At 43.3% G+C, this 24,473-nt stretch overlaps 1 protein-coding gene across 4 annotated transcripts in view; it reads left to right on the top strand.

Annotated features, from left to right (window-relative positions):
* The window catches only part of Hectd4 (HECT domain E3 ubiquitin protein ligase 4), a 117,156-nt gene that overhangs the window by 31,925 nt on the left and 60,758 nt on the right, over positions 1 to 24,473 (top strand). For 3 of the 4 annotated variants that reach the window (XM_090320120.1, XM_090320121.1, XM_090320119.1), the window contains exons 4-20: positions 329 to 459; positions 2,696 to 2,804; positions 3,435 to 3,573; positions 4,834 to 5,004; positions 6,129 to 6,321; positions 7,667 to 7,825; positions 10,486 to 10,599; positions 11,916 to 12,056; positions 12,788 to 13,020; positions 13,390 to 13,535; positions 15,436 to 15,506; positions 16,025 to 16,130; positions 16,973 to 17,093; positions 18,071 to 18,199; positions 19,969 to 20,093; positions 21,854 to 22,007; positions 22,639 to 22,739. In XM_090320120.1, the coding sequence (XP_090176246.1) occupies positions 329 to 459; positions 2,696 to 2,804; positions 3,435 to 3,573; positions 4,834 to 5,004; positions 6,129 to 6,321; positions 7,667 to 7,825; positions 10,486 to 10,599; positions 11,916 to 12,056; positions 12,788 to 13,020; positions 13,390 to 13,535; positions 15,436 to 15,506; positions 16,025 to 16,130; positions 16,973 to 17,093; positions 18,071 to 18,199; positions 19,969 to 20,093; positions 21,854 to 22,007; positions 22,639 to 22,739 (2,343 nt within the window). The remainder of the gene's footprint in view (positions 1 to 328; positions 460 to 2,695; positions 2,805 to 3,434; positions 3,574 to 4,833; positions 5,005 to 6,128; positions 6,322 to 7,666; positions 7,826 to 10,485; positions 10,600 to 11,915; positions 12,057 to 12,787; positions 13,021 to 13,389; positions 13,536 to 15,435; positions 15,507 to 16,024; positions 16,131 to 16,972; positions 17,094 to 18,070; positions 18,200 to 19,968; positions 20,094 to 21,853; positions 22,008 to 22,638; positions 22,740 to 24,473) is intronic. The other variant, XM_090320122.1, reaches the window with a different exon arrangement.

The raw sequence follows: 24,473 nt of genomic DNA, 5'->3' as shown, positions 1-24,473 counted from the left end.
CACTTCTAGTGTTTGTATTCTTCTCTTTCTCTGTTTCGTAGAGATATAATTGTATTATATCATTCTTCCTCCCCCACCCCCAACCTGATCATGGTGCTTAAACTCAGGGTCTGGACATTTTCTGTAAGCTTCTTTTGGTCAACGCTAGCACTCTACCACTTGAGCCACAGCACTTCTGTATATGTAGTACTGAAGAATTGAACCCAGGATTTCCTGTATGCTAGGCAAGCACTCTACCACTAAGCAACATTCTCAGCCCTATGTTCTTTGATGTTTCTTGCTACACCAGGCAGTTTCATTATTCTTGCAATTTCCTTTCCCCTTCCAGGTTGTTGCTTTTGGAAGGAGGGCCTGGCTCCCCTTCATGTTTGCTTGGGGGCAAACACATAGTATCATGGGGGTATGAAGACATGCTCCCTGCCCCGGATAGCAACATGGGCTCCAGTTCTGAAAACAAAGGTAACTCAGTCTTGTTGGTCTTAGGTTTAATAGTAAGTTGGATGAGGAAGGGTTTTAGGTCATTGTGTCAAAGGCTTTATCTATAACTCTGTTCTTTTTTCATTTTTTGGGGGGTGGGTGGGTGTTGGTCATGGGGCTTGAATTTAGGGCCTAATCACTGTCCTTGAACTCTTTTGCTCAAGGATAACACTCTACAACTTTGAGCCACAGCTCCACTTCTGGGTTTCTGATGGTTAAATGAAGATAAGAGTCTTCACAGGAGCTTTTCAGCCCAGCCTGGCTTTTAACCATGATCTTCACATATCTGCCTCTGGGATTACAGGGGTGACCTGCTGGCTTATGGCTGTGGATTCCTTTAATAAGAGCTCAAGATTTCTGTATAGTGTGCTCCTTGTTTGCTTATCAGTAAAAGTAGAACAGCTGATACTCAGTTAGTGAAGTAAGATAACCAATCGGTTTTACTTTCCAGAAAAGACCACTCATTCAGTCTTTCCCTGGCAGTGTGGTTACTTAAATTACTTCCTCGGTGTTTGAGTATAGGCTTGGAAAGCATAGTTGAAATTGTTGGTCACCTGACAGAGTATTAGATTTTGCTGCATGGTACTATTCCTTTTAGTAATTTGTCCTTTATAATAAGCACAAAATGAGGAGAGACACAGGGAGGGAGCATGATTGTGTAGTGACTCCTTCAAACAAAGTAGGCTGTGTGATTTAACAGGATTACATGTGTGTTTATTACATTGCCTCAGCAAAAATGGTAGACACTCTCTTAAGTGACCTACTTAACAGATTTCCAGGCAAATTCGGCCTCTCCCTTCATTCCCTATCTGAGTAGACCAGGGCTGAGGCCTCTACCCACACTAGCGGCTCTTCCTGACACATCCTGCGTGGCCTCCCACTTGTGGAGCTGTGCTACTGCTTGCCAAGCCTGGGCCATACTTCCAAACTAGTTTGTTACTGTGCTTTGTATCTATTATGGTATCAGTTATTATAATGATATTAGTTTAATGTTGCTATATTATTAAATATTATATAATTCATGAAATGGGGATCAAAATACCCCAGAGATTATTTCCTCCAAGAAAATGGCTGTTCTAGAAAGATTCAACTAAGTGAGCTTCAGTGCAGTGGTTAGGTATGTGGTTGGTTACAGGCCTGTGCAGCTGCCCTTTGGCTTTCTATCCTCCCTGAGCCAGCCGAAGGGCATAGAGCCCAAGCCAGCAGCAGGCAGCCCAGCACCTCTCAGCTGCAGAATGCTGGGAGGAGCTGAGGCCTCCCATCTGGCTCCCTAACATGACCTGGGTTAGCTGGGGGAACAGACCGCATGCAGACTAGCCATCATCACACGTGATGGGCTCTGCTTGGTCATGCAGAGACAAAGCTCATCCTTTTCTTTTTAAAGTTGGAGTCATCTTTTAATGTATGACATAAAAAGTAAGCACTCATTGACACTTTGGCCTTTTTTTTTTTAAATAAACACTCCAGAACACACAGAGATAGGTCTAATGGCTAATTATACAGAGAAAATGAGCTCCTTCTCAGCCCTCCACAGTTCTCTTCAGTTCATCTTCCTCATCTGTGGCTGAAGTTGTGGACTCCTGTCATGGGCTGCTTTGTACTGCAGCTAGAATGAATTTGGCCAGTGTTATCACATTTCTGTTTTGTACTGGGCGGGGCGGGGGGGAGAGTTGGAGCTTAGTCTGTATCCCCTTCAGTGTCTTAGGGTAGGTAGGCACTCACTGAAGGCTGGTGTTAGCTGATCTCTTTTCTACTCTCTTGTACCTTTGGGTTGCACCTAGATAGAGGATGTTTTTATTAGAACAATAACTTTTAGAATCATGTTTTTTTTTTGTGGGTCGTGGGGTTTGAACTCTGGGCCTGGGCGCTGTCCCTGAGCTCATCAGCTCAAGGCTACCGCCTTACCCCTTGAACCACAGCACCACTTCTGGTTTTCTGGTGGTTAATTGTAGATAAGTGTCTCATGGACTTTTTAGTGCCCGAGCTGGCTTTGAACCACTGCTCTCAGATCTCAGCCTCTTGAGTATCTAGGATTACAGGCATGAGGCACCATGCCCAGCTACATTTGACTTTTTTTTTAAGTGAAAGATTATCTTTCACTTTGCTTTTTGCCCTTTTTTTTAAAAAAAGAAAAGCATGTTTATAATTTCATTAAAGAAGTATATGTATATGTGTGTGTGTATGTGTATGTAATTTACCTCTGGCACGTGGATTTCAGATGCTGACTTGGGACGCTGTCTCACTGCGGATGGTCTTTATTTGTATACCACTAACTCAGTTGGAAGAGGAGTAAGCAAACTGGGGTCTGGATTACATGGTACTCTCAGGTCAGTTGTATGGGACTTTCTGAATAATTTGGCTCGAACATTTTCCTCTTACATAAATTTCTGAGAAGACATAGGTTTATGTCCTGGTTCTGCATTCACTAGTACCAGCAACAGGTCTCAATGCAAAGGACTCCAGGCTTTTCAAATGGCCACTTTCTGCATCTTGTTCTTATGAATGAGTTTTAGTTTGGTGTTGACTCCTTTCCCAAGTCTGTTGTTTCCAGCTACACATTTTTCTATAATCTGGATGTCTCTAAAGAATGTCATGACTTCTCTTGATTGACAAATGGACATTTTGGTAGTGAAATCATTTTCTACTTGGATTTGACATTAGCTTAGCTGAGATTTAAAGTTGAGATAAAAGATCTATAAATTCTTACCAAAAGAAATTTTAGTTACAGAACCTCAGATATAGTTTGTGAGATATTTTACCTGTTTTCTTTTCCCCAACTCACTGTGTAAAGCTAACACTTGCCATACTCATCCAGGCCCAAAGTTATTGCATAATACCTGCTTTAGCCACTTTAACTTGTTGGTCATTTTTAAAATTGGGTCACAATTGTGTGTGATATCTCCTAGTTAGGCTATATCCCTGTGTCAAGGTCCCACCTGGGTCTTTTTTGCTTCCAGAGGATTTGTGTACTGCCGGAACGAGGAGCTGGAACCAGGATGGGTGGCTTTCGGCAGTGGCAGACTCCTTCATCGGCCTGTGTCTTTCGACAACAAACCTCAATCCCTTTTCCAGGTCATTGACCAGAATACCCTCCAGGTAAACAGAAGACACTGAATTCTCTGTGGTATTTTGGAGGCAGTGAGAAAAGTTCCTGATGTCATCAGAAGTAATAGTAATACCATGGATATAGTTGCTTCTCCAAGTGGCCTCCTTTCAGTGTTTATAGTTTTTCTTCAGTGGCTTCTGGTCTCCCCCAGATCATAAAGGCTAATAGCATTTTTTCTTCTTCTTTTCTCAAACATTGATACCCCTTCTCATGTTTTGTTTTGTTTTTTTTCCTTTTGTACCAGTGGACTTGGTGGTTTTAGTCAGCCCTTGTGAGCTTTGTTGGGGTCTGTCATGGAACTCCTTTTTATTTTGCTGTATTTCTTCTTTTTTTTTTTTTTTTTTTTTGCCAGTCCTGGGCTTGAGCTCAGGGCCTGAGCACTGTCCTTGGACTTTCTCAAGGCTAGAGCTCTACCACTTGAGCCTCAGCACCACTTCCGGCTTTTTTCTATGTATGTGGTACCGAGGAATCGAACCCAGGTCTTCGTGCATGCTAGGCAAGCACTTTAACCACTAGGCCAAACTCCCGGCCCTTTTCTGTATTTCTTCTTACCCTCTCCTCTGCCTTTTCTTTTCAACACCTCTAGCTATTTATTTTCTTTCTTTCTCTCTTTTTCCTTTTCTTTTCTTTCTTACTTTTTTTTTGTTTGGATGTAGGACTTGAACTCTGGGCCTGGGCATTGTCCCTGAGCTGTTCAGCTCAAGGCAACTTCCCTACCCCTTGAACCATAGTGCCACTTCTGGTTTTCTGGTGGTTAATTGGAGATAAGAGTTTCACAGAGTTAAGTGCCTAGTCTGTCTTTAAACCTCAATCCTCAGATCTCAGCCTCCTGAGTAGCTAGGATTACAGGAGTGAGCCACCACACCCAGCTAGCTATTTCTTTTAGCCTTACGTAGTTATTAAATCATTTCAAATGAGATGCTTCATTGGGTGCCGGGGTTATAAAGATGTATGAGATATGGTTTCTGTCTTTGAAATAAAATTAATCGTCTTAAATTCCTTTACTAAGGAAATTTTAGAAGGTACTGTTGTTTTTAACACTTTGCTTTGTTCTTGTTGTTTATATTTTTACTTTTTTTTACAACTAGTTTTGTCATTTAAGTTTTATATGTTCTTTTTAGAGGTAAATAAGTTTTATTTGACCCAGGAAAACTAATGATTCCTCATTTTGAACATAACATCTAAACAGTATGACAATAATCAGTGTGTCTGTGCCTCACTAATGGATAAATCTCCCCTCTGCTGGGCAGGTATGCCAGATGGTGCCCATGCCACCTAACCACCTCCCTGTTGGCAGCACCCTGAGCACCGTGCACCTCTCTTCAGATGGAACTTACTTCTACTGGATCTGGTCCCCTGCCAGTCTGAATGAGAAGACTCCCAAGGGACACTCGGTCTTCATGGACATTTTTGAACTTGTGGTGAGCATACCATTCTCATCTTTTAGAGACATTTTCATTCACTCTCATTTGCTGTCGGCATGCAAAGGTCCTGTTTCCTTATGGTGGTTCCTCTCGCATTTCTTTGAAGACTTGTTTTGGTCGGCATTGTGTGGCATATGTAGAGCTAGGCTCTCTAAAAGCTCATCTGGTCAGTATGGGATGTGCTGACAGGGGGTGTTTAAGGAGAAATGTTCCGGGGTGTTGGAAATGTATGGTTGGCTCAGATGCACAGGTCTCTGAAATCTGAACATAGATCAGGAGGAAGGGACAGAAGGGAGCCTAGGACTTAAGAAGATTATCCTTAAGTTATGTGAGGCAAGATGCTGCTTCCTGAGAAAGCAAGAAGGGCAAGTGTGAGAGCAGATTTACAGATCCTGGAATTGGAGGAGAAATGGGCAGGGAAAGACTAGGATATAGTCTAAGTCTTTTTAGCAGTAAGGAAATCTGTAGAAGAACAAGGACAAGGAAAGGCAGGTCACGTGCTAAGGGCAGGCACCACTCTGGCAGTACCACTCCAGAGACAGTGGGAAATGCTTCAGTGACAAATGAGATGGCTGCCAGGTCCAATCAGGGTACACTTAAGGTTGGCATGTGCTTTTAGCCAGGTCTGCCTTGCTCCAGTATTAGCCTGCCAGTGTCTGAGTAGCTGGAGCGAATATTAACTACTATTTTTCGAGAGTTTGGATTTTAGCCACCAATTATAGTTCAAGAATACATCAGTCTCACAGTTGTCCTAGCAGTAACTCAAAGGTTGATTGATTTGTTTTTCTCTGTCTTCTGGTGACTGTCAGAGGCTTACAATTAGTGAGTGCTGCCTGTGGAATGCAGTCTAATGAATTTTAATCAACCACTTTTCATAGAACCTATTACAGCTGATTACATTCAGAGTAATCTGGGCTGTTATGAAAAATGACAGATCTCAACCAACACAGCTCTCATTTATCTGCAATCACCCATAGAGCACAGAAGTTTTGAGGGGTATGCCCTCAAGTACAGTTACAGGAATGTTAAGTAACTGGGTCATAGTAATATTCTCAAGTAGAAGTTTGCCACCTAAATGGAAACAGGTATCATTTCAGAAGCTCTTGCACTTTAAATCTTAGGTTGAGAATGGGATACCTGTAGCCAACCCGCTTCAAGAACGCACGATCCTCATGAGGAAAGAGGGCGAGTCTGCCAAGAGCATTAATGAGATGCTTCTGAGCAGGCTGTCTCGGTACAGAGCCTCCCCGTCGGCAACGCTTGCAGCCCTGACTGGTTCCACCATCTCCAACACACTGAAGGAGGACCAAGCGGGTAGGATGCTATGTGCAGCCCCAGACATGGATGCCTGTGTTTAGCTACTTTTTTTGGCGTGGGTGGGGGGGTTGCTAGTCCTTGGGTTTGAAATCAAGACCTATTTCTGAGCTTAAAGATAGAGCTCTACCACTTAAGCTATAGTTCCACTTCCAGTCCTTTTTGGAACTTAATTGGATATTAGAGTCTCACAAGGGCCAGGAGTTTGGCCTAGTGGTAGAGTACCACATGCATAGAAAAAGCCAGAAATGGTGCTGTGGCTCAAGTGGCAGAGTGCTAGCTTTGAGGAAAAAGCCCAAGGACAGTCAGTGTTCAGGCCCTGAGTTCAAGCCCCAAGACTGGCAAAAAAAAAGAAAAAGAGAGTCTCGCAGACTTTCTTGCCTGGCCTGGCTTTGAATAGTGATCCGCAGTAGCTATGATTACAAGTGTGAGCTGTTAGTGTCTGGCTCAGCCTGTGTGTGTGTGTGTGTGTGTGTGTGTGTGTGTGTGTGTGCACATACCCTGGTCCTGGAGCTTGAACTCGGTGCCTGGGTACTGTCTTTGAGCTTTTTTGTTCAAAGCTAACATTTCAGCTTTTTTTGATGGTTGATTGGAGATATAAGAATTTCATTGATTTTCCTATCTGCCTTTTTTTTTTTTAGTTGCTGTGAGGCTTGAGCTCTGGGCCTGGGCACTATCCTGAGCTCTTCAGCTCATGGTTACTGTCCTTCCTCTTGAGCCATAGCATCACTTCTGGTTTTTAGCGATTAATTAGAGATAAGAATCTCCAATTGGAGTCTTTTCAGTGCTTGGACTGGCTTTGAACTATAATCCTCAGATCTCAGTCTTCTGAGTAGCTAGGATTACAGGTATAAGCTCCTATACCCAGTTCCTACCTGCTTTTTGTTTGTTTTTGGCTGGTCCTGGGGCTTGAACTCAGGGCCTGGCCACTGTTCTTGAGCTTTCTCAAGGCTAGCACTCTACTACTTGAATCACAGTACCACTTCTGGCTTTTGAGCGTGTATGTGGTACCAAGGAATCAAACCCAGGGTTTCGTGCATGCTAGGTGAGCACTCTACCACTAAGCCACACTCCAGGCCCCTTCCTACCTGATTTTGAACCTGAATCCTCAGATCTCAGACTCCCTTGTACATGCCACCATGCCCAGCTGTTGGTTGAAAGGAGTCTCATGAACTTTTGCCTGGGTTGGCCTTAAACCTTGAGCCTCCTTCATTGATTGCTAGGATGAGAGGCGTGATCCATTGTATCCTTATTTAGTCTGAGTACACCTGTTTTAAGATTGTCTCCTTTATGATACACCGTTCTTTCTGATCTTTTCACTTAGCTTTTTCCTTTGTTTCTCCAGCAAATACTAGCTGTGGGCTACCTCTGAAGATGCTGCGGAAGACGCCCATCTACACTTGTGGCACATACTTGGTAATGCTGGTCCCTCCTCCAGGAGGATCAGGCAGCTCTGCCACACGCTCTCTTTTTGGTGGAACAAGTGGTTTATCGTCTTTAAAAAGTAAGTGCATTTTTGTTGTACTTTTCCTAATTCACTTGAAATTCTGAAACTTAAGACTTCCCTATTAATTATTTTTTTTTAATAATTCTTTTTTTTTTTTTTTTTTTTTGGCCAGTCCTGGGCTTGAGCTCAGGGCCTGAGCACTGTCCTTGGACTTTCTCAAGGCTGGAGCTCTACCACTTGAGCCTCAGCACCACTTCCGGCTTTTTTCTATATGTGGTATCGAGGAATTGAACCCTGGTCTTCATGCATGCTAGGCAAGCACTTTAACCACTAGGCCAAACTCTGAGCCCCCCTTATTAATTATTTTAAACTTAGTTTGCTAAGTAGTTGTTTGGGATAGTTCATCCACCTATCTTTTGTTTCTTGATTTTCATGTTCTTGACTTTTCATATAAATGTAGTTAGATAGTAGGTGTTTCTGTTTGTGCGTGCGTGCGTGCGTGCGTGTGTGTGTGTGTGTATAGATAGCTTTTTCCCCCCTTAATAATGTTCAATGTTTCCTCCATGTCACAGCATGAGTTAACAAGCTTCATTCCTTTTTAGGATAGAATTAGAGTCCACTGTCTGGGTTCGTCGCTTGTTGAGCATTTGAGTTGTTTCTTTTTTGGGCTGTTTTGAGTGATGTTGCTGTGACTGCTGAGGCAGGCTTCTACTTCTGTGTCTGTGCATAGGGGTGGAATTGCTGGGTCCTGTGGGAACTGCATGAAGGTGCTCATCCTTAGAAGGATTGGTTTCCAAAGTGGCTGCACCTTTCTATTTTCATTGGCAAAGGAAAGTGGCCTGGATGTCTCCATTTCCCCAACCTCTGGGATTTTCCTTTTGGTTTTGTTGTAGTTATCCTAATGGTTGTCAGGCAGGATCTCGTGGCTTTGTCCGGCATGTCCTTAATGACACTGGACATCCTTTCATGTGTTGAATATCTTCTTTTTGGAGGACTATCCAAATGTTTAGTCTGTTTTTGAGTTATTGATCATTAACCTTTTAAAACCCTATTTAGTCTCCTTAGCATTGCTTTTTTTACTCAGTTGAAATTGGTTTCATTCAGTAAAGCAGTAAAACATGTCTTCATGGTGCCTGCCTGCCTGCCTTCCTTCCTTCCTTCCTTCCTTCCTTCCTTCCTTCCTTCCTTCCTTCCTTCCTTCCTTCCTTCCTTCCTTTGTCCATTTCCTGGAGTTCATTTATATATATATATATATAAATATGTACCTATATATATTTAAATTTAATTAATTAATTTATTTTTGTCGATTGTGGGGCTTGAACTCTGGGCCTGGGTGTTGTCCCTAAGTTCTTTAGCTCAAGGCTAGTGCTCTACCACTTGAACCATAGCACTACTTGGCAAATATTATTTGATATGATCAGAGGCATGTTGCACCTTTGTGTTCCTCCCCTAAGAATATCCTCCCTTACATGGTGTCATTCGTTTCAGTAAATGCTCTGTCCTCTGCGCCTGGCTCCTGGTGCTTACTTTTAGGATCTCCTCATCTAGTTGGAAATGTGAGACATGGGATGTGGCTAGTCATGCTGGGTTATTGCTGGTGGCTTGGGGAGCACATGGACACGCTGTAGGGGCAGAGGGAGGAAGGACTGTGGGTGGCATGCCTGAGGGATGCCACCTGGAAGTTGGCAGGAGTGAGTGGTATTCATGTAAGGGGCTAAGTAGAGCAAAAACATGTATGTATAGTAAGCTCTCTCTCCTCTCTCTCCTCTCTCCTCTCTCTCTTCTCTCTCCTCTCTCTCTTCTCTCTCCTCTTTCTCTCTCCTCTCTCTCTTCTCTCTCCCTTCTCTCTCCTCTTTCTCTCTCCTCTCTCTTCTCTCTCCTCTCTCTTCTCTCTCCTCTTTCTCTCTCCTCTCTCTACTCTCTCCTCTCTCTCTTCTCTCTCCTCTCTCTCTTGTCTCTCCTCTTTCTCTCTCCTCTCTCTCTTCTCTCTCCTCTTTCTCTCTCCTCTCTCTCTTCTCTCTCCTCTCTCTTCTCTCTCCTCTCTCTACTCTCTCCTCTCTCTCTTCTCTCTCCTCTCTCTCTTCTCTCTCCTCTCTCTCTTGTCTCTCCTCTTTCTCTCTCCTCTCTCTCTTCTCTCTCCTCTTTCTCTCTCCTCTCTCCTCTCTCCTCTCTCTCCTGTCTCCTCTCTCTTCTCTCCTCCCTCTCTCTCTCTCGTCAGTCCTGGGGCTTGAACTCAGAGCCTGGGCTTTGTCCTTGGACATTTTTTGCTCATGGCTAGCACTCTGCCACTTGAGCCACAGCACCACCTCTGGGTTTTTCCTGTGTATGTGGTACTGAGGAATTGAACCCAGGGCTTACTGCATGCTAGGTGTGCACTCTACCACTAGGCCAAACTCCCAGCCGGGGACCATCATTCTTTTGGTGAGCTGTTGGAACTCAAGAGGCTTCTATGGCTGGGGACATAGCTTAGGGGTGAGCGCTTGCCTAGCATGCACAGGGCCTTGACTTTCATGTCCAGCACCACAAAAATCGAAAGAAAGGGAAAAGGAGAGTGTATGGTTTAACTTAGGCTTTCAGTGGTCATGTATATAGTAGTTTCTGTCTTGTTATTGTTACAACCAATAGGCAACCAAAGTGGGGGTTTCTCATAAATGTCGTATTAAGAGCCTAAACGTAGCTTGCTGGCTCACTGAACACCTGACTGTTTGTTTCCAAAGTCCTTGCCTCCAGCCTGGTGTATAATATTTCGGATGGTCAGTTCACAAGCCGTGCGGATCTCATAGATGCTGCTGGGAGCTCCCTGGGGCGCGGTGCTCTTGTTCCTGGCTTGGGTAAGGAAAAACTGCACATTTCCTCTGAAGCAGTTTCTTTTGAAAAAATCTTGCCAATCCCATAGTTTCACTGAAATGAAAAGATTTTTTTTTTTGGTCAGTTCTGGGCCTGAACCCACGGCCTGAGCACTGTCCTTTGACTTTTTCAAGGCTAGAGCTCTACAACTTGAGCCTCAGCACCACTTTTGGCTTTTTTTTTCTATGTATGTGGTACCAAGGAATTGAACCCACGTCTTTGTGCATGCTAGGCAAGCACTCTACCACTAGGCCAAACTCCCAGCCCCTGAAATGAAAAGATTTTAAAAAGCTACTCTTTAATTTGAAGACTCAGTATAAGAAATTGTTATGCACAAAATTCTTCATGTAATTGAAGATGGTTGAAAATTCTGTCCATTGGGTTGTGCTGATGCTTATAGCATTCTCAAAAGTCTGTGCCATCAAAAATTTTATCCCTGTAATTTTTAGAAAGTGAACATATTGCAGTCTAGTAGAGTTTACCTTTATGCTAACTACTAGGAAACTTATATATCCACGTTTTGTTTCTTGTTTATGTTTGTTGGTCCTTTTGTTACCTACTTAGCCACTTAGATTGTTTTTAGAAGCAGATCACAGTTGCTAAGAGCTAATCATTTTTTTTTTTTTTTGCCAGTCCTAGGCTTGAGCTCAGGGCCTGAGCACTGTCCTTGAACTTTCTCAAGGCTAGAGCTCTACCACTTGAGCCTCAGCACCATTCCGGCTTTTTCTTTTGTATGTATGTGGTACCGAGGAATCGAACCCAGGCCTTTGTGCATGCTAGGCAAGCACTCTACCACTAGGCCAAACTGCCGGCCCGAGCTAATCATTTTTTATAAGATAATTTTTTCTTGCATGAGAATTAAATAAAATTAAAAAGTAAAATCCTACAAACAGCACGTTTTCTCTTATATGCACAAGCTAGAGCTAAAATACACTGATACATGATCAATTATATGAGACTCTAGACATTCACAAACAGTGAGACCAAAGGAGAATCGTCTTAGCGAAGAATCCAGAGGTGTAAGGGAACCATGTCAAACTGAAGTCCAGGAAATGAAAAAAATAAAAACTAAAACCCTGGCTTCCTCCTTTGTTTTTGAGACAGGTCTCACTTTGTAGCCCAGGCTGGCCTTGAACTCTCCATCCTCCTGCCTTAGCCTCCTGAAGAATGTTGGGATTACCACAGCCAGCTAAATCCTGGCATCTTTCTGGGTCCCAGTCTAGTGTTTTACAGAGTAAATCTGCAGGTGCGGGGTGGTTGCTAGTGTTAGAGGAAATCTTCACCCTTCTGCTCCATGCAGGTGCCTGTTACGACACAGTGAACAACATGCTGTGGACGTGCTCGAATGACTACATTGATCAGTGGTGCAACCCTGGGAACCAGGCCTTCCACTATGTGTGCCAGAGACTGGGCGTCAGCCACATCATCACAGAGCCTAAAGGTCAGGTGCTCTTTTGGTCTTCTGTTAACATCTGTGCGTGGGACTTACACCAATGGCAGCTTAGAAACCTGAAATCTTTCGTTATCTGTAACCTGAATAGATTGGTTCATAGATGAAATGGAAAAGTGTGTAAGTCAGCGGAGGTTCTGATGTGGCTTGGACTTTTCTTCCTCCTTTCACTCCCTTGTGTTACTGGGGTTTAAATTCAGTCTTAGGCTTGCTAGATAGGCCCTCTCCCACTTGATCCCACATCCACAACTGTTTCTCAAGTTATTTATACAAGAGGCCGCTTGTGGATGCTTGCAGGTTTAGATGTCGATGTTTGATATATGTTGGGTAGTATTGAGGAGGCGCTGTTGTGAGCAGCTGTTGGGCACCTGAGGAAGATAGAAGTATTTCACTAGTCTGGTTTCTAGCATAGGCTGAAATGCTTGACCACCCCAGAACTGTGAAGCGTAGGGTGACTTCCTTAACCCTCTTGACTTTTGGCTTACCAGCCTGCAAAAAAAAAAGGCCTCAGTAATGTCAAGCTAATAACCAGGTTGTAAGGTACATGTACAGCGTGAGCCGTCATCCACAGTGGAGGGTGGCCCACTAAGTGGTAACTAAAAAGAAATCCCAAGTGTTTTCACATTACACTGCGGCTTCTCCAGCAGCAGTGGTGAAAGTTGGAGGTTTGCACCTTGGAGAACCACCTGTGGTATCTGCTCACACTTTGTTTTCACTTCCAGAAGAAGCCATAACCACGAATGAGGTTATCAACCAGTTGTTGCACCACGTTGGTGCAATGTGTATCCACCAGCTCAATCTTTTGGCCACCAACCCCAACCTTCCCATCACAAGCGTTCTGGGCAAGCAGCATCCCATCGAGGCGCACCATCTGAGCAGCATTTGTGATATCATGGAGAAGGCCATGGTCAATGGAGACACCTGCATCATACGCTGCATCCTCGTTGTCTTTCAGGTAGACACACTGCTGTGAAGTGAAGTATGCTAGACTAAAGAAAACACAACCCTTGCATTTAAGCCAGCTGATTTCTACCCGAGGACACATTCAGTAGCATCTTTAATTTCCTGTGTTAATCCCTTCTAGTCATCCTCTGATTAGAATTATCATGTTTTGCTGAAGTTAATTGAGTTTTGTTGTACATAACTTATTGCTGGTAATATACATATAAAATATTTACTATAGTTACACTGTTACACAGTAGGTGACACTGCAATTAAAAGCCTACCTGGTTGTTGCTTCATAAGAGGAATATGCTTCTTTCAGAAGATAATTTTATCCCCAGTAAAATTAGCATGTTGAGATCCACGCTGTATGTTTCTGTAGGTGGTGTTTAAGTTTTTCTTCAGCCCACAAAGTGAAAGGAACCGAGACATCATTCGACGGTCGGGATTGCTTCTTTGGCAGTTGTTGATGGCGCCCAAAGATCAAATCTGCCCTGAGATTCAGAAGGAGGTCTGCCTTGCCATCAGGTAAGCAGCAGGTGGTTCCCTTAAGGCTCCTGCAGGGCACTGTCCTCATCTCTGTAGTTGGCATGGTGCCCTGGGCCTGCTTTGCTGCTAGGACCCTGTGTATTGGGGATGATTTCCTCTAATGGACAAAAGGCATGCCAGTATTCTTCCTCTTTTGGATATCCTATAAGTGGATAGCTTTTGTTTGTTTGTTTATGCCAGTCCTGAACTCTTTTCCAGACTTGAACTCTGGACCTAAGCACTGTCCCTGAGCTTCTTTTGCTCAAGGTGAGCACTCTACCATATGAGCCACAGCACCACTACTGGCTTTTTTGAGTAGTTTATTGGAAATAAGAGTCTTACTGACTTTCCTGGCCAAGCTGTCTTTCAACCATGGTCCTCAGATGTCAGCCTTCTGAGTAGCTAGGATTACAGGAGTGAGCCACCAGTGTCTGGCTAGAGAGTTGGTTTCTAAGCTGCTATTCTTTTTTTTTGCCAGTCCTGGGCTTGAGCTCAGGGCCTGAGCACTGTCCTTGGACTTTCTTAAGGCTAGAGCTCTACCACTTGAGCCTCAGCACCACTTCTGGCTTTTTGCTATATATATGTGGGGTACCGAGAAATCTAACTCGAGTCTTCATACATGCTAGGCAAGCACTCTACCACTAGGCCAAACTCCCGGCCCCCTAAGCTGCTATTCTTATAATGTGAGAGACTGTGTTAGATGGGTAGGAGCAGCTTGCTCTGCCACTCACTTCCTGGGCCTTGGCTTAATGCTTCTCCATCTTCAGTTGGATAATGGGCTTAGAAATCTTACCATAGAGTTTTGTAAGGTTCTGTTGCAAGTTAGAACCCAGCTACTTGGCCTTCATTAACCTGCTTAAAGCCTAGACTCCCTTGTGAATTTATGAGCACTATCTATTTACTGCCTTTTAGTTAAGTGAACTGTCATGTAGAATCATAACCTTAATATGATTGCTAACAACAGGCTGCTCTCTGTTGGGCATTAAGCCAGTAACTAAATTCTAGTACCACGAGGAAACCTTTGGAGATGATACGGGCAGAGTCACTCTCTTCTGGTAAAAGATGGTTGTTTTATAGGTACATATGTATGTCAAGTCCACCAAATTGTACACTTTACTATAAGTACTTTATTCTGTATCACATTACAATAAAAGCAAGAGCCCTTTGACCATCCTTTTTGGAAAGCCAGAGTTAGAAATCCTCTTTTTCAAGTGACTTTTTTTTTTTTTGCCAGTCCTGGGCTTGAGTTCAAGGCCTGAGCACTGTCCTTGGGCTACCACTTGAGCCTCAGCACTTCTAGATTTTTTCTAAGTATGTGGTACCAAGGAGTCAAACCCAGGTCTTCGTGCATGTTACACAAGCACTCTACCACTAGGCCAAACTCCCAGCTCCTATTATTTTTTGAGGGTCACAATCTGAATGACACTGGCTTTTCATAGCTTACCAGTTCTAAATAGTTCCACACAGGGATTCAAATAAGTCATCTTCTTGGCAACTCACAGATAGAAGGAGAAGGATTTCATTTTTCAGTGAAGTGATTGGACTCAATTTTGTCCATAAATTTAGGTCCAAATGCTTTGTCAGCAATAAAACTTATCTCTGGCTGGCCTGGGGAATATAGGGAAGGGATTGAGAACTTGGTTAGCATGCTTGAAGCCGTGGGTTTAATCTCCAACATTGTAGACAATGAATAAATAGAGTGAGATGAACCTTGGCATTACGTAACCAAGTGTGTGGAGAGCCTCACTATGTAGCCCGGGCTGTCTTTAACTCAAGATCTTCCTGTCTCACCTTCCAAGTGTTAGGACTATAGCTGTGTACTACCATTACTGCTCCATTGCAAACTCAAAGCTTCTAGACAGTCTACTTACAAACTTTTTGGCTTTTTTTGTCATTTCAGCTCTGGCTTAAATATCTTATACCCTGGTGAAACTGAAATCAATAACTTGCTTCAGCTGGTCTTAACGGAAGGTGAGAATTATCCTTCAACACTCCCAGTAGTTTATCCCTAAGTAAAGAGCTGGATCTCCAGATTACAGTCTTGATCTCTTATCTGTTAGTCAAAATATTTGAAAAATGTATCTGTACAGATGCAACTTTTCAGTCACACTGAAAGCAGAAACTATGCTTACTTATCTTCAGGCCACATTTAAAGATAAATGACTTCTTGGTGTTTGCTAAGCCAGTTCCCCTTCCCCCACATTAGAACCCAAACTTTAAATTAACCCAAACAACAAGAAGACATTCAGTTAAAGATGACCAGCGTTGACAAACACCTTCACTTGAGGAGTAGAAGTCATGATTTATGAAAATCCAGAAGGTAGTGCAGTTGTCTGGGGTACAGTTTTGCGGCTGTGGTGTTCATCTACATACGTGGGTGCCCCTAGGTTCTGCGCCCACAATCTATCATGTAAAAACTTTGTTTTAAAAAGCATCCATTTTCTAAGCATCGTCATTAAGGTTGTTCACAGAGCTTTGTCGTGTGTTAGGGGAGAGAAACAGCGGACTTGCCCAGCTGAGAGATGTCATCCTAACCAGCTTAGCGGAACAGCTTCAGAACAACCGATTCGGCAGTGATGAGGACGATCATTACAGGTGATCACGCGATGCTCGCCTCACACTGCCAGGCCCTTCTTTTCCTTCTTCCTAGTAATGCCTTTACATTCAAATATTGTTTGGCCGAGGTTAGTCTTCATTGTAGCTTATGTGATTATTAGCATGGGAAGCCTAAAGCCTGGCTAATTGATTAAAAAGTAATAAATCCCAGTGTTAACCTAAGAACCAGTGATAACACATTTGTCTGAGCATAAAGTGCTTAGCAGAAATAGCAGAAACTTGTTTGAGAAATGTACTGTGTGGAGTGGGGGGAGGTAGAGAGAGGAGAGCAATCCAAATTGTTGTTTTGTCAGAGGAGCTGAGATGGGGAAGAAGTCTTTTACTTTCCTATGCTATTAATAAAGTACTTTGATTAGATGGTTTGTAGCTTTTTTGGGTTTTTTTGGTCAGTCGTGGGACTTGAACTCTGGGCCTGGGTGCTGTCCCTGAGCTCTTTAGCTAAAGGCTACTGCCCTACCCCTTGAGTCACAGCACCACTTCTGGTTTTCTAGTGGTTAAGTGGAGAAAAGAGTCTCACAGACTTTAGTGCCCAGGTTGGCTTTGAGCCTCGATCCTCAGATTTCAGCCTCCTGAGTAGCTAGGATTATAGGCATGAGCCACCATGCCCAGCCAGCATTTTGTTTTTATAGGTTTAGTTTAGATAACATATTTAGTTGCTAACATCATTTCTGAATAAGAAGATTGGTTTTCAGAGTCAACTAATTTTGTATCTTTAAAAGACTTGTTCCTTGTGTTTGTCATTTTGTACTAGTTGTATAAAATATACCTTGTGACTAATAAGCCATCAATATTTTATTATTGCATTTTCCTACAATTGAAAGACTGAATGATGAACTTCTACACTATATTCTGAAGATTGTCGTACGAGAATCTTGTATCTTAATTACCAAGTGCCAAACTGTCTCTAAAGATGATTTTCAAAAGCTCCTTTCAACTGTGCCTGTAAGTAAAAATGTGTTTACTGCAATCTAAATCATCTCCGGTCCCTGTTTTCATGGTATTGTCTTGGGAGGTGTGTGTGTGTGTGTGTGTGTGTCTTTGTATGGTGTGTGTCTTGGGAGGGGTGTGTATGTGTGTGTGTGTGTGTGTGTCTTTGTGTCTTTGTGTCTTTGTATGGTATGCATGCACACCATGTGCACACTCTTAACTTGTTTGACACAATAAGTTGTCTGATTAACTTTGGAGTTTTGTATTGTTCGGTGAGGGTTTTCTCCCTATTCATTTAGTGTTGCTTTCTAAGCCATTAATGTTGTAAGGAGACTGATTAAAAAAAAATCTTCAGATCCCAGTGCTGGTTGCTCATGCCTATAATCCTTGCTTCTCAGGAGGTGGAGATCCAAGATCAGGAAAGTCTGTGAGACTCTCGTGTCCAAATAATCCTCAGAAAACAGGAAGTGGCACTGTGCCTCAGTGTTAGAGCACTAGCCTTGAGCAAAAGAGCCCAGGGACAGGCTGGGAATGTGGCTGGCTTAGTGAGAGTGCTTGTCTAGCATGCATGAAGCTCTGGGTTTGATTCCTCGATACCATATAAACAGAAAAAGCTGGAAATGGCACTGTGGCTCCAGTGGTAGAGTGCTAGCCTTGAGCAAAGAAGCTCAGGGATAGTGCCCAGTCCTTTAGTTCAAGCCTCATGACTTCAGGATTTGGGTAGGGTCTTCACATGGAGAAGGGACGGGAAAAACTGTTGAAGGACAAAAAACCAAGCTCCTATGAGCCCTGTGCAGAGGAAGGCAGGAAGTACTGTGTTAGTGTCTATATTGAAAGCCATGAGTATATAAGCAACCTTAGAAACTAACCCGTTCTGATTTCTGTACTTTTTCTTTTTATTTCCCAATGGGAATCTTAAGAAAGCTTGAGGATTACATGAGCCCTGTTCTCAAGAGGGCTTGGTCACTTAAACACCCTTGTTTGTGTTAAAGGCTGCATCTTCCTGCCTGCGCTATCTGATGGCAGTTCAGAATCACCTTCTCAGTAACACTGTTTTGATTAAGCCTGATGAGAATGATGACAGTGACAACTCCTTGCAGGGAGAGACATTGAAGGTACAGGTAAACACCAAGCTTTATTTTAAAGATACTTTCTACCCAGTATGTAAAGCACATGTAATGAGCGTATTTCTGTGTGTTATGATGTCAGAATTCACCGTGTGAGTTAGTCTTCTGAGGGATCCCAGGTCATTCATTTCGTGGATTTTGATGTCATTACAGTGGCTGCCGTACTTGTGACCCCCATGATGTGGCATCCACGCCCTCTTGTCAGTCTCTCCATGCCTTTGCTTATTGTCACCTTCCTTTGAGAACTGTGAAGTACACACTTGCCAGTGACCTCATCATACCTGGAAGTTTTACCCCCCCCATACACAGAAACAGCATTTTACACAGTTTTGACATTTGATGGTTGATTGTATTTTCTGATCCAAATAGCCTTTTTGTGTGTGTGTGGGTCATGGTGCTTGAACTTGGCCTGGGCACTGTCCCTAAGCTCTTCAGCTCAAGGCTACCACCTTACCCTTGAACCAAGCCCCACTTCCCATTTTCTAGAGGTTACTTGGAGATAAGAGTCTCAGGTCCTTTTGTGCCTAGGCTGGCTTTGAACCTTGATCCTCAGATCTCAGCCTCCTGAGTAGCTAAGATTACAGGCATGAGCCACAGTACCCAGCTTCCAAATAGCTTTTTAAGAGTGATAATTTTCTTTCTTTGAATTGAACAATTTAATTTCAAGATCTATAGTTCATTTCATTTTCTGTCCTTAATTTGTTTTTGTCAGTCCCAGGGCTTGAACACAGGGCCTGGGCACTGTCCTTGGACAGTGATAAGAACTTTTTCTTCCTGAAAATGTTGACTTGAACACACAGAAAATTAATCAAATTAATCAAGCCATTAAAAAAAAATCCAGTTTCTCTCCCTCTCTCTCTTTGTCACCGATGTTATTGAGTATGATAGTCATGGCCCAGCTGGTCTGCCAGTTCAGCATTCCTTTTAATAATAAAATTATTTAATAATACAGAAAATACCCTTGGAAGTTACCTGAAAAACTATACCAGGGTTTTTATTCTCTGTGAAAGACTAAACTTTATTAATTCCTAACTAAACCATGGAGATAAATATGAAGGTTCTTAGTAAAGGCAGAATAAGGCTTGGTTATATAGGTTTTCCAGGAAAAAATTTTAAGACACATAAAAGTCACCCAAAGACTTACTTTTTTTAAATAAAAAGTAATTGCAAAATAAATATTTCTATGATATTAACTAGTGTTTCTTAACACATTTAGTATGTGTATTCCATGACTCCTCTAACAGTTGCTTTTAATGTTTAATAGACTAGAACTACCTGTTATTTTGAATTATTAAGCTTGCTGATTTCCAAAGCAATGAATTTTGAGACATGCACAGAAAGGTCATTCATACTGTTTCAGAATGTTGTGGTTTTGTCTCATTTTCCCCACCGCCTATACGCCTTCACTGTTGTGTTTTTCTCTTTAGCTGTTCCCATCTATCCAAGGCAGTCTTCCACCTGGACAGGTTCTGGGCTGGCCACCAGGAGCTCTCCTGTGCTGGATGGGATGGGAGCGAGGCCTTTCCTTCTAGGCGTGCATCCACTCCCAGTGAAATACTCCGTATTTCTGGCCTCACCCACACCTTGGCTTCCCAAATCAGATGGCTGCTTGCCATCCGAGAGGGGCTCTCTGCTTTGGGTTTACTCTGGCTGCATCATCATTTCACACGAGAATGTGTCATCAAATACACCATGTTATGTTGTTGCTGTGAGTATTTGGTTATTATAAAACTTAAAAATAATATGCTGTCTTTTCCACCTAGGAGCTAAAGGTCAGTATTTTGGCTCTTGCCACCCAGATCTTGACGGGCTGTGACGAGGTGCTGGAGATGTTACAGCAGGTCACGACAGCCCTCATCCACAGTGACCTGCCCGATCGTGAGCAGAGGTGAGGAGCCGGGGCCTGCATCCTTCACAAGGAGAATGCTGTGAAAGTGACATCTCTGCGGACAGATAATAAAATAACCTTTTACTGTAGGAGACAATTCTGTGAGAATAGGTTAGACTAACTGTGTTTCAAAGCCAAGAGCAATCAAGCTCCTTACAACTGCTTTGAGCTGAGAGTGGGGCAATAGCCATGACCTAGAAATTGAAAGGTTCTGGTGACATTGGGGACTTTTGTTTTTTCGGTTTGAATGTGGGTCTTATGCTTCCTATGTAGACTCTCTGCCCCTTGGGCCATGCTCCCAGTTCTCTTTGCTGTAGTTATTTTCAGATAGGACCTCCCTCCCTTCCCCCCCCCTCTCTCTCTCTTTCTTTTTTTTTTTTTTTGTTTTTTTGGCCTGGGTTAGTGCAGACAACACTCTATGCTTCTGAATAGTTAAGAATGACAGCCATGTACCACCACACCTAGTTTCTTGGTTAACAAAGGGTCTTATAAGTTTTTGGGCACAGCTTGCCTCAAGTCACAGTCTTCCTGATATCAGCCTCCTGGGTATCTAGGATCACAAGTGTAAGCTACTGCACACAACACCTTGGGACTTCTGTCATCATCCTTAAATTGGCCTTCCTCTTTACTGTCTAGCTCAGTACCACACTCACTTATTTTAAGGAGAAAAAGGTGACTTAGTGATTCTCAAGCTGCTGCACAGAAAACAACATCAACATGACACCTCAAGATTTTACTGTAGGCCAGAAGTATGGTCTATCTAATGGTAGAGTGTTTGCCTAACATGCACAAAGTCCTGGGTTTGATTCCTTGGTACTACATATACCAAGAAAAAGTCTGAAGTGGTGCTGTCGCTCAAGTGGTAGGGCACTAGTCTTGAGAAAGCCCAAGAACAGTACCCAGGCCCTGAGTGGAAGCCCTAGGACTAACCAAAACAAAAGTGGTTAAGAGGATGAATTTTGTAGCCGGGCGCTCAGGAAGCTGATATCTGAGGATCTCAGTTCAAAGCCAGCCCAGGCACTAAAGACTCCAGTTAGCCACTAGAAAACTGGAAGTGGTGCTATGGCTCAAAGGGTAGGACAGTAGCTTTAAGCTGAAGAGCTCAGGGACAGTGCCCAGGTCCAGAGTTCAAGCCCCGTGACCCACACATTTAAAAAAAAAAAAAGAGGATAAATTTTGCCACAATAAAAACAAATCAGGGGGGCCAGGAGTTTGGCCTAGTGTAGTGTGCTTTCCTAGCATACACGAAGACCTGGATTTAATTCCTCGGTACCACATACATAGAAGAAAAAGAAAAAAGGCTGAAAGTGGTGTTGTGGCTCAAGTGATAAAGCTCTAGCCTTGAGAAGAGTCCAAGGACAGTGCCCAGGCCCTGAGTTCAAGTCCCACAACTGGTAAAAACAAAAACAAATGGTAGCCTCAGTTGCTGTAGGAAGGGAAAGAATTTCACAGCTATAGACAGGTGAATTGTGCCCTCCCTTCCAAGACTTGATCAGAAAGACACCTGGAGGGACAAGAAGAACCTGGGGACAGCTTTGCATTTCAGAATCCATTTGTAAAGATTTTTTGTGGGCCTGCACAGATTGGAGGGAAAATCCATGAATAGCTCTGTCCCCTTCCTCAGTGGTAGAGGTGGGAAATGGTGGATGAGTGACTACATCTACTAGTATTTCACTAAGTTTGTCAGCATAGATGATACTGATTTCCTCTCTTCATGAGCCTAAGCACTGCTGAGGCTGTGTGCTTTCTTGAACTTGTAGGTTAAAAGGCTTGGAACAAATCACCAAGGCCACAATGCTTGGTCACCTCCTTCCAGTGTTGCTGACCTCCCTGATGCACCCCAACCTACAGACCTTGACCATGGCGGATGCCCTAATGCCTCAGCTCGTGCAACTCGTCCTGTATACCAGCCAGGTGGGACCCATGGCCTTTGACCCACTCTGACGTCAGGCTATGCCTTTAAGACATCAAGAAAAGTGGTCTGTGTCCCCCAGACAGACTTGATTGTTCAGGGAACAAATTTTGTTTGTTTGTTGGACAAAATTACTGTCTTTTAACAAGTGTTGGTAGCTAATCAGCTATAAAAATGTAAATTAAGCCAGGCGCTGTGGCTTACATCTGTAATCCTAGCTACTCAGGAGGCTGAGATCAGAGGATCAAGGTTCAAAGCCTGCCCAGGCACAAAAGAACCTGAGATTCTTATCTCCAATTAACCCCTAGAAAAAGGGAAGTGAGGCGTGGCTCAAGGGTAGAGCGGTAGCCTTGAGATGAAGAGCTCAGGGACAACGCCCCAGGTCGAGTTCAAGCCCTATGATCCACAAAATAAAAGTAAATTAGTAAGTATTGCCACTGAAAGTCGGAAGATGAATGTGGTCCTTCTCAGATTAAGGCAGATAGGTGACCTTGGTAGTAAAACCTTTCTTACTGAAGAAGAAAAGACTGGGATTATAATTGATGACTGAAACAAGATTGTAAATTGGTCTCTTGTGCCTCTAAGTTGCCTACAGTAGGCACTTTAAGATTCACATGTGGTTTTGTGTTTCAGACGGCTCTGCTGCTTAAAACTCAGTGTCCGGTTTTTGCTGAGGTGGGCTGTTCACCATGTGGCTCATCAGACCAGAAGTGCAGGCTGTTTCCTGATGACAGGTAACGCGGCTCCTCCTAGTCTTCTGTCTTCTTCCATTGCTGATTTTCAGCAAGGATTATTAAAGTGGAATAAAATTTTACAGATAACTACAACTGCTTCATAAGTGTATAGGATCAGGTTAGAATAAATTGTCCTATATCAAATCATTAGTTCAAAATTGGCCTGAAACTGTCATATAGTGATGGTAGAGATATAATAAAACATTAGGACTTTGGCACATAGTTGGACAGGGTATTTTTCCCTCCACATTTTTTATTAGCATTGATTAGTTATATAGAAATGGTTTGTTCTGACATGTCCACATGTGCATACACTGAACCCCAATCAGACTTACACTCTCCTCCTCCCTTCCACAAACCAATTTCAGCAAGTTTTTTGGGGGGTGGTGGTGGTGATAATGGGGCTTGAACTCAGCCTGGGTGCTGTACCTGAGCTCTTCAGCTCAAGGCTGGCTACCGCCCTACCCTTGAACCAAGCCCCACATCCAATTTTCCAGAGGTTAATTGGAGATAAGAGTCTCAGGTCCTTTTGTGTCTGGGTTGACATTGAACCTCGATCTTCAGATCTCGATCTTCAGATCTCAATTTCCAGAGTAGCTAGGATTACAGGCATGAGCTATTGCGCCTGGCTGTTTGTCTTTTTTCTTTCTTTTTTTTTTTTTTTTTTTTTTCCCAGTCCCTGGCTTAAGCTCTGGGCCTGAGCACTGTCCTTGGGCTTTCTCAAGGCTAGAATTGTACCACCCCCGGAGCCACAGTACCACTTCCTGCTTTCACTATGTATGTGGTACCGAGGAATCAAACTTGGGTCTTCATGCATCCTAGGCAAGCACTCTACCACTAGGCTGAATTTCCAGCCAAGTTTTGTTGTTTGTCCTGTTTTGTTTCAAGGAGAAGGGTCTTTGTATTTCCAAGGTGGGCTCCCACTTGCTGGGCTCCAGTGATCCTCCTGTCAGCTTCCCACATTGCTAGTGGCAGAGCGCTAGCCTTGAGCAAAAGGGCCCAAGGACAGTGTCCATGCCTTGAGTTCAAGCCCCAGGACTGGAAAAATAAATTAAAACAAAATTACTCATGTTTCTACCATATGACTCAGCAATAATTTTTATTTTTGTTTTTACAAAGATTGAACCTGACAGTTTATAATGGCTCTAGTGAACAAACCCCACAACTGAAAAGAACCCAGTGTCACTCAGCAAGGGAATGGAAAATTGTGGGCTGTCCCAGAACAGGCTTCTTCCCAGCAGCAAAAGCACGGCCATTGGGGCACAGCACAGTGGGTGGACTCAGAGTATTTGTGCTAGGAAAAAGAAGCCAGTCACACACCACACATTCCTTTATATAAAGCTCTAGACAATGCAGACTGCTGTCCAGTGATTGCCTTAAGGAACAAAGGCAGATAGCAAAGGGAAAGAAGAAAACTGTGCCTCTATACAAATGTCCAAACTTACCAGGCTGCCTGTTGTAAATGTGCTTGGTTTCATTCAAGATTGGTGAGAAGGGATTTCCCAGGGTTGTTAGACCAGTGAGCTATGTATGCAGCAGAGTCATTGCATTGAGGAAAACTTGCATCTGTGCCATCCCATGCTAGCAGCCAAAGCCCCTGTGACTCAGACGGGACTTCACGTTTTATTTCTTTGAAATCTAATTTAAATGGAAACTGTGACTAGCAGCTGCATGGTTAGTCGGTGCAGCTCTGCATCCAGTGGAGTTGAAAGAACACAGGAGGTCAAGGCCACC

Source organism: Megascapheus bottae, chromosome 28 (genome assembly GCF_031878675.1).
Source record: "Megascapheus bottae isolate mThoBot1 chromosome 28, mThoBot2.hap1, whole genome shotgun sequence".
Classification (NCBI taxonomy): domain Eukaryota; kingdom Metazoa; phylum Chordata; class Mammalia; order Rodentia; family Geomyidae; genus Megascapheus; species Megascapheus bottae.
Note: the sequence above shows the minus strand (reverse complement) of the source record. Positions and strands in the feature narration are given on the sequence as shown.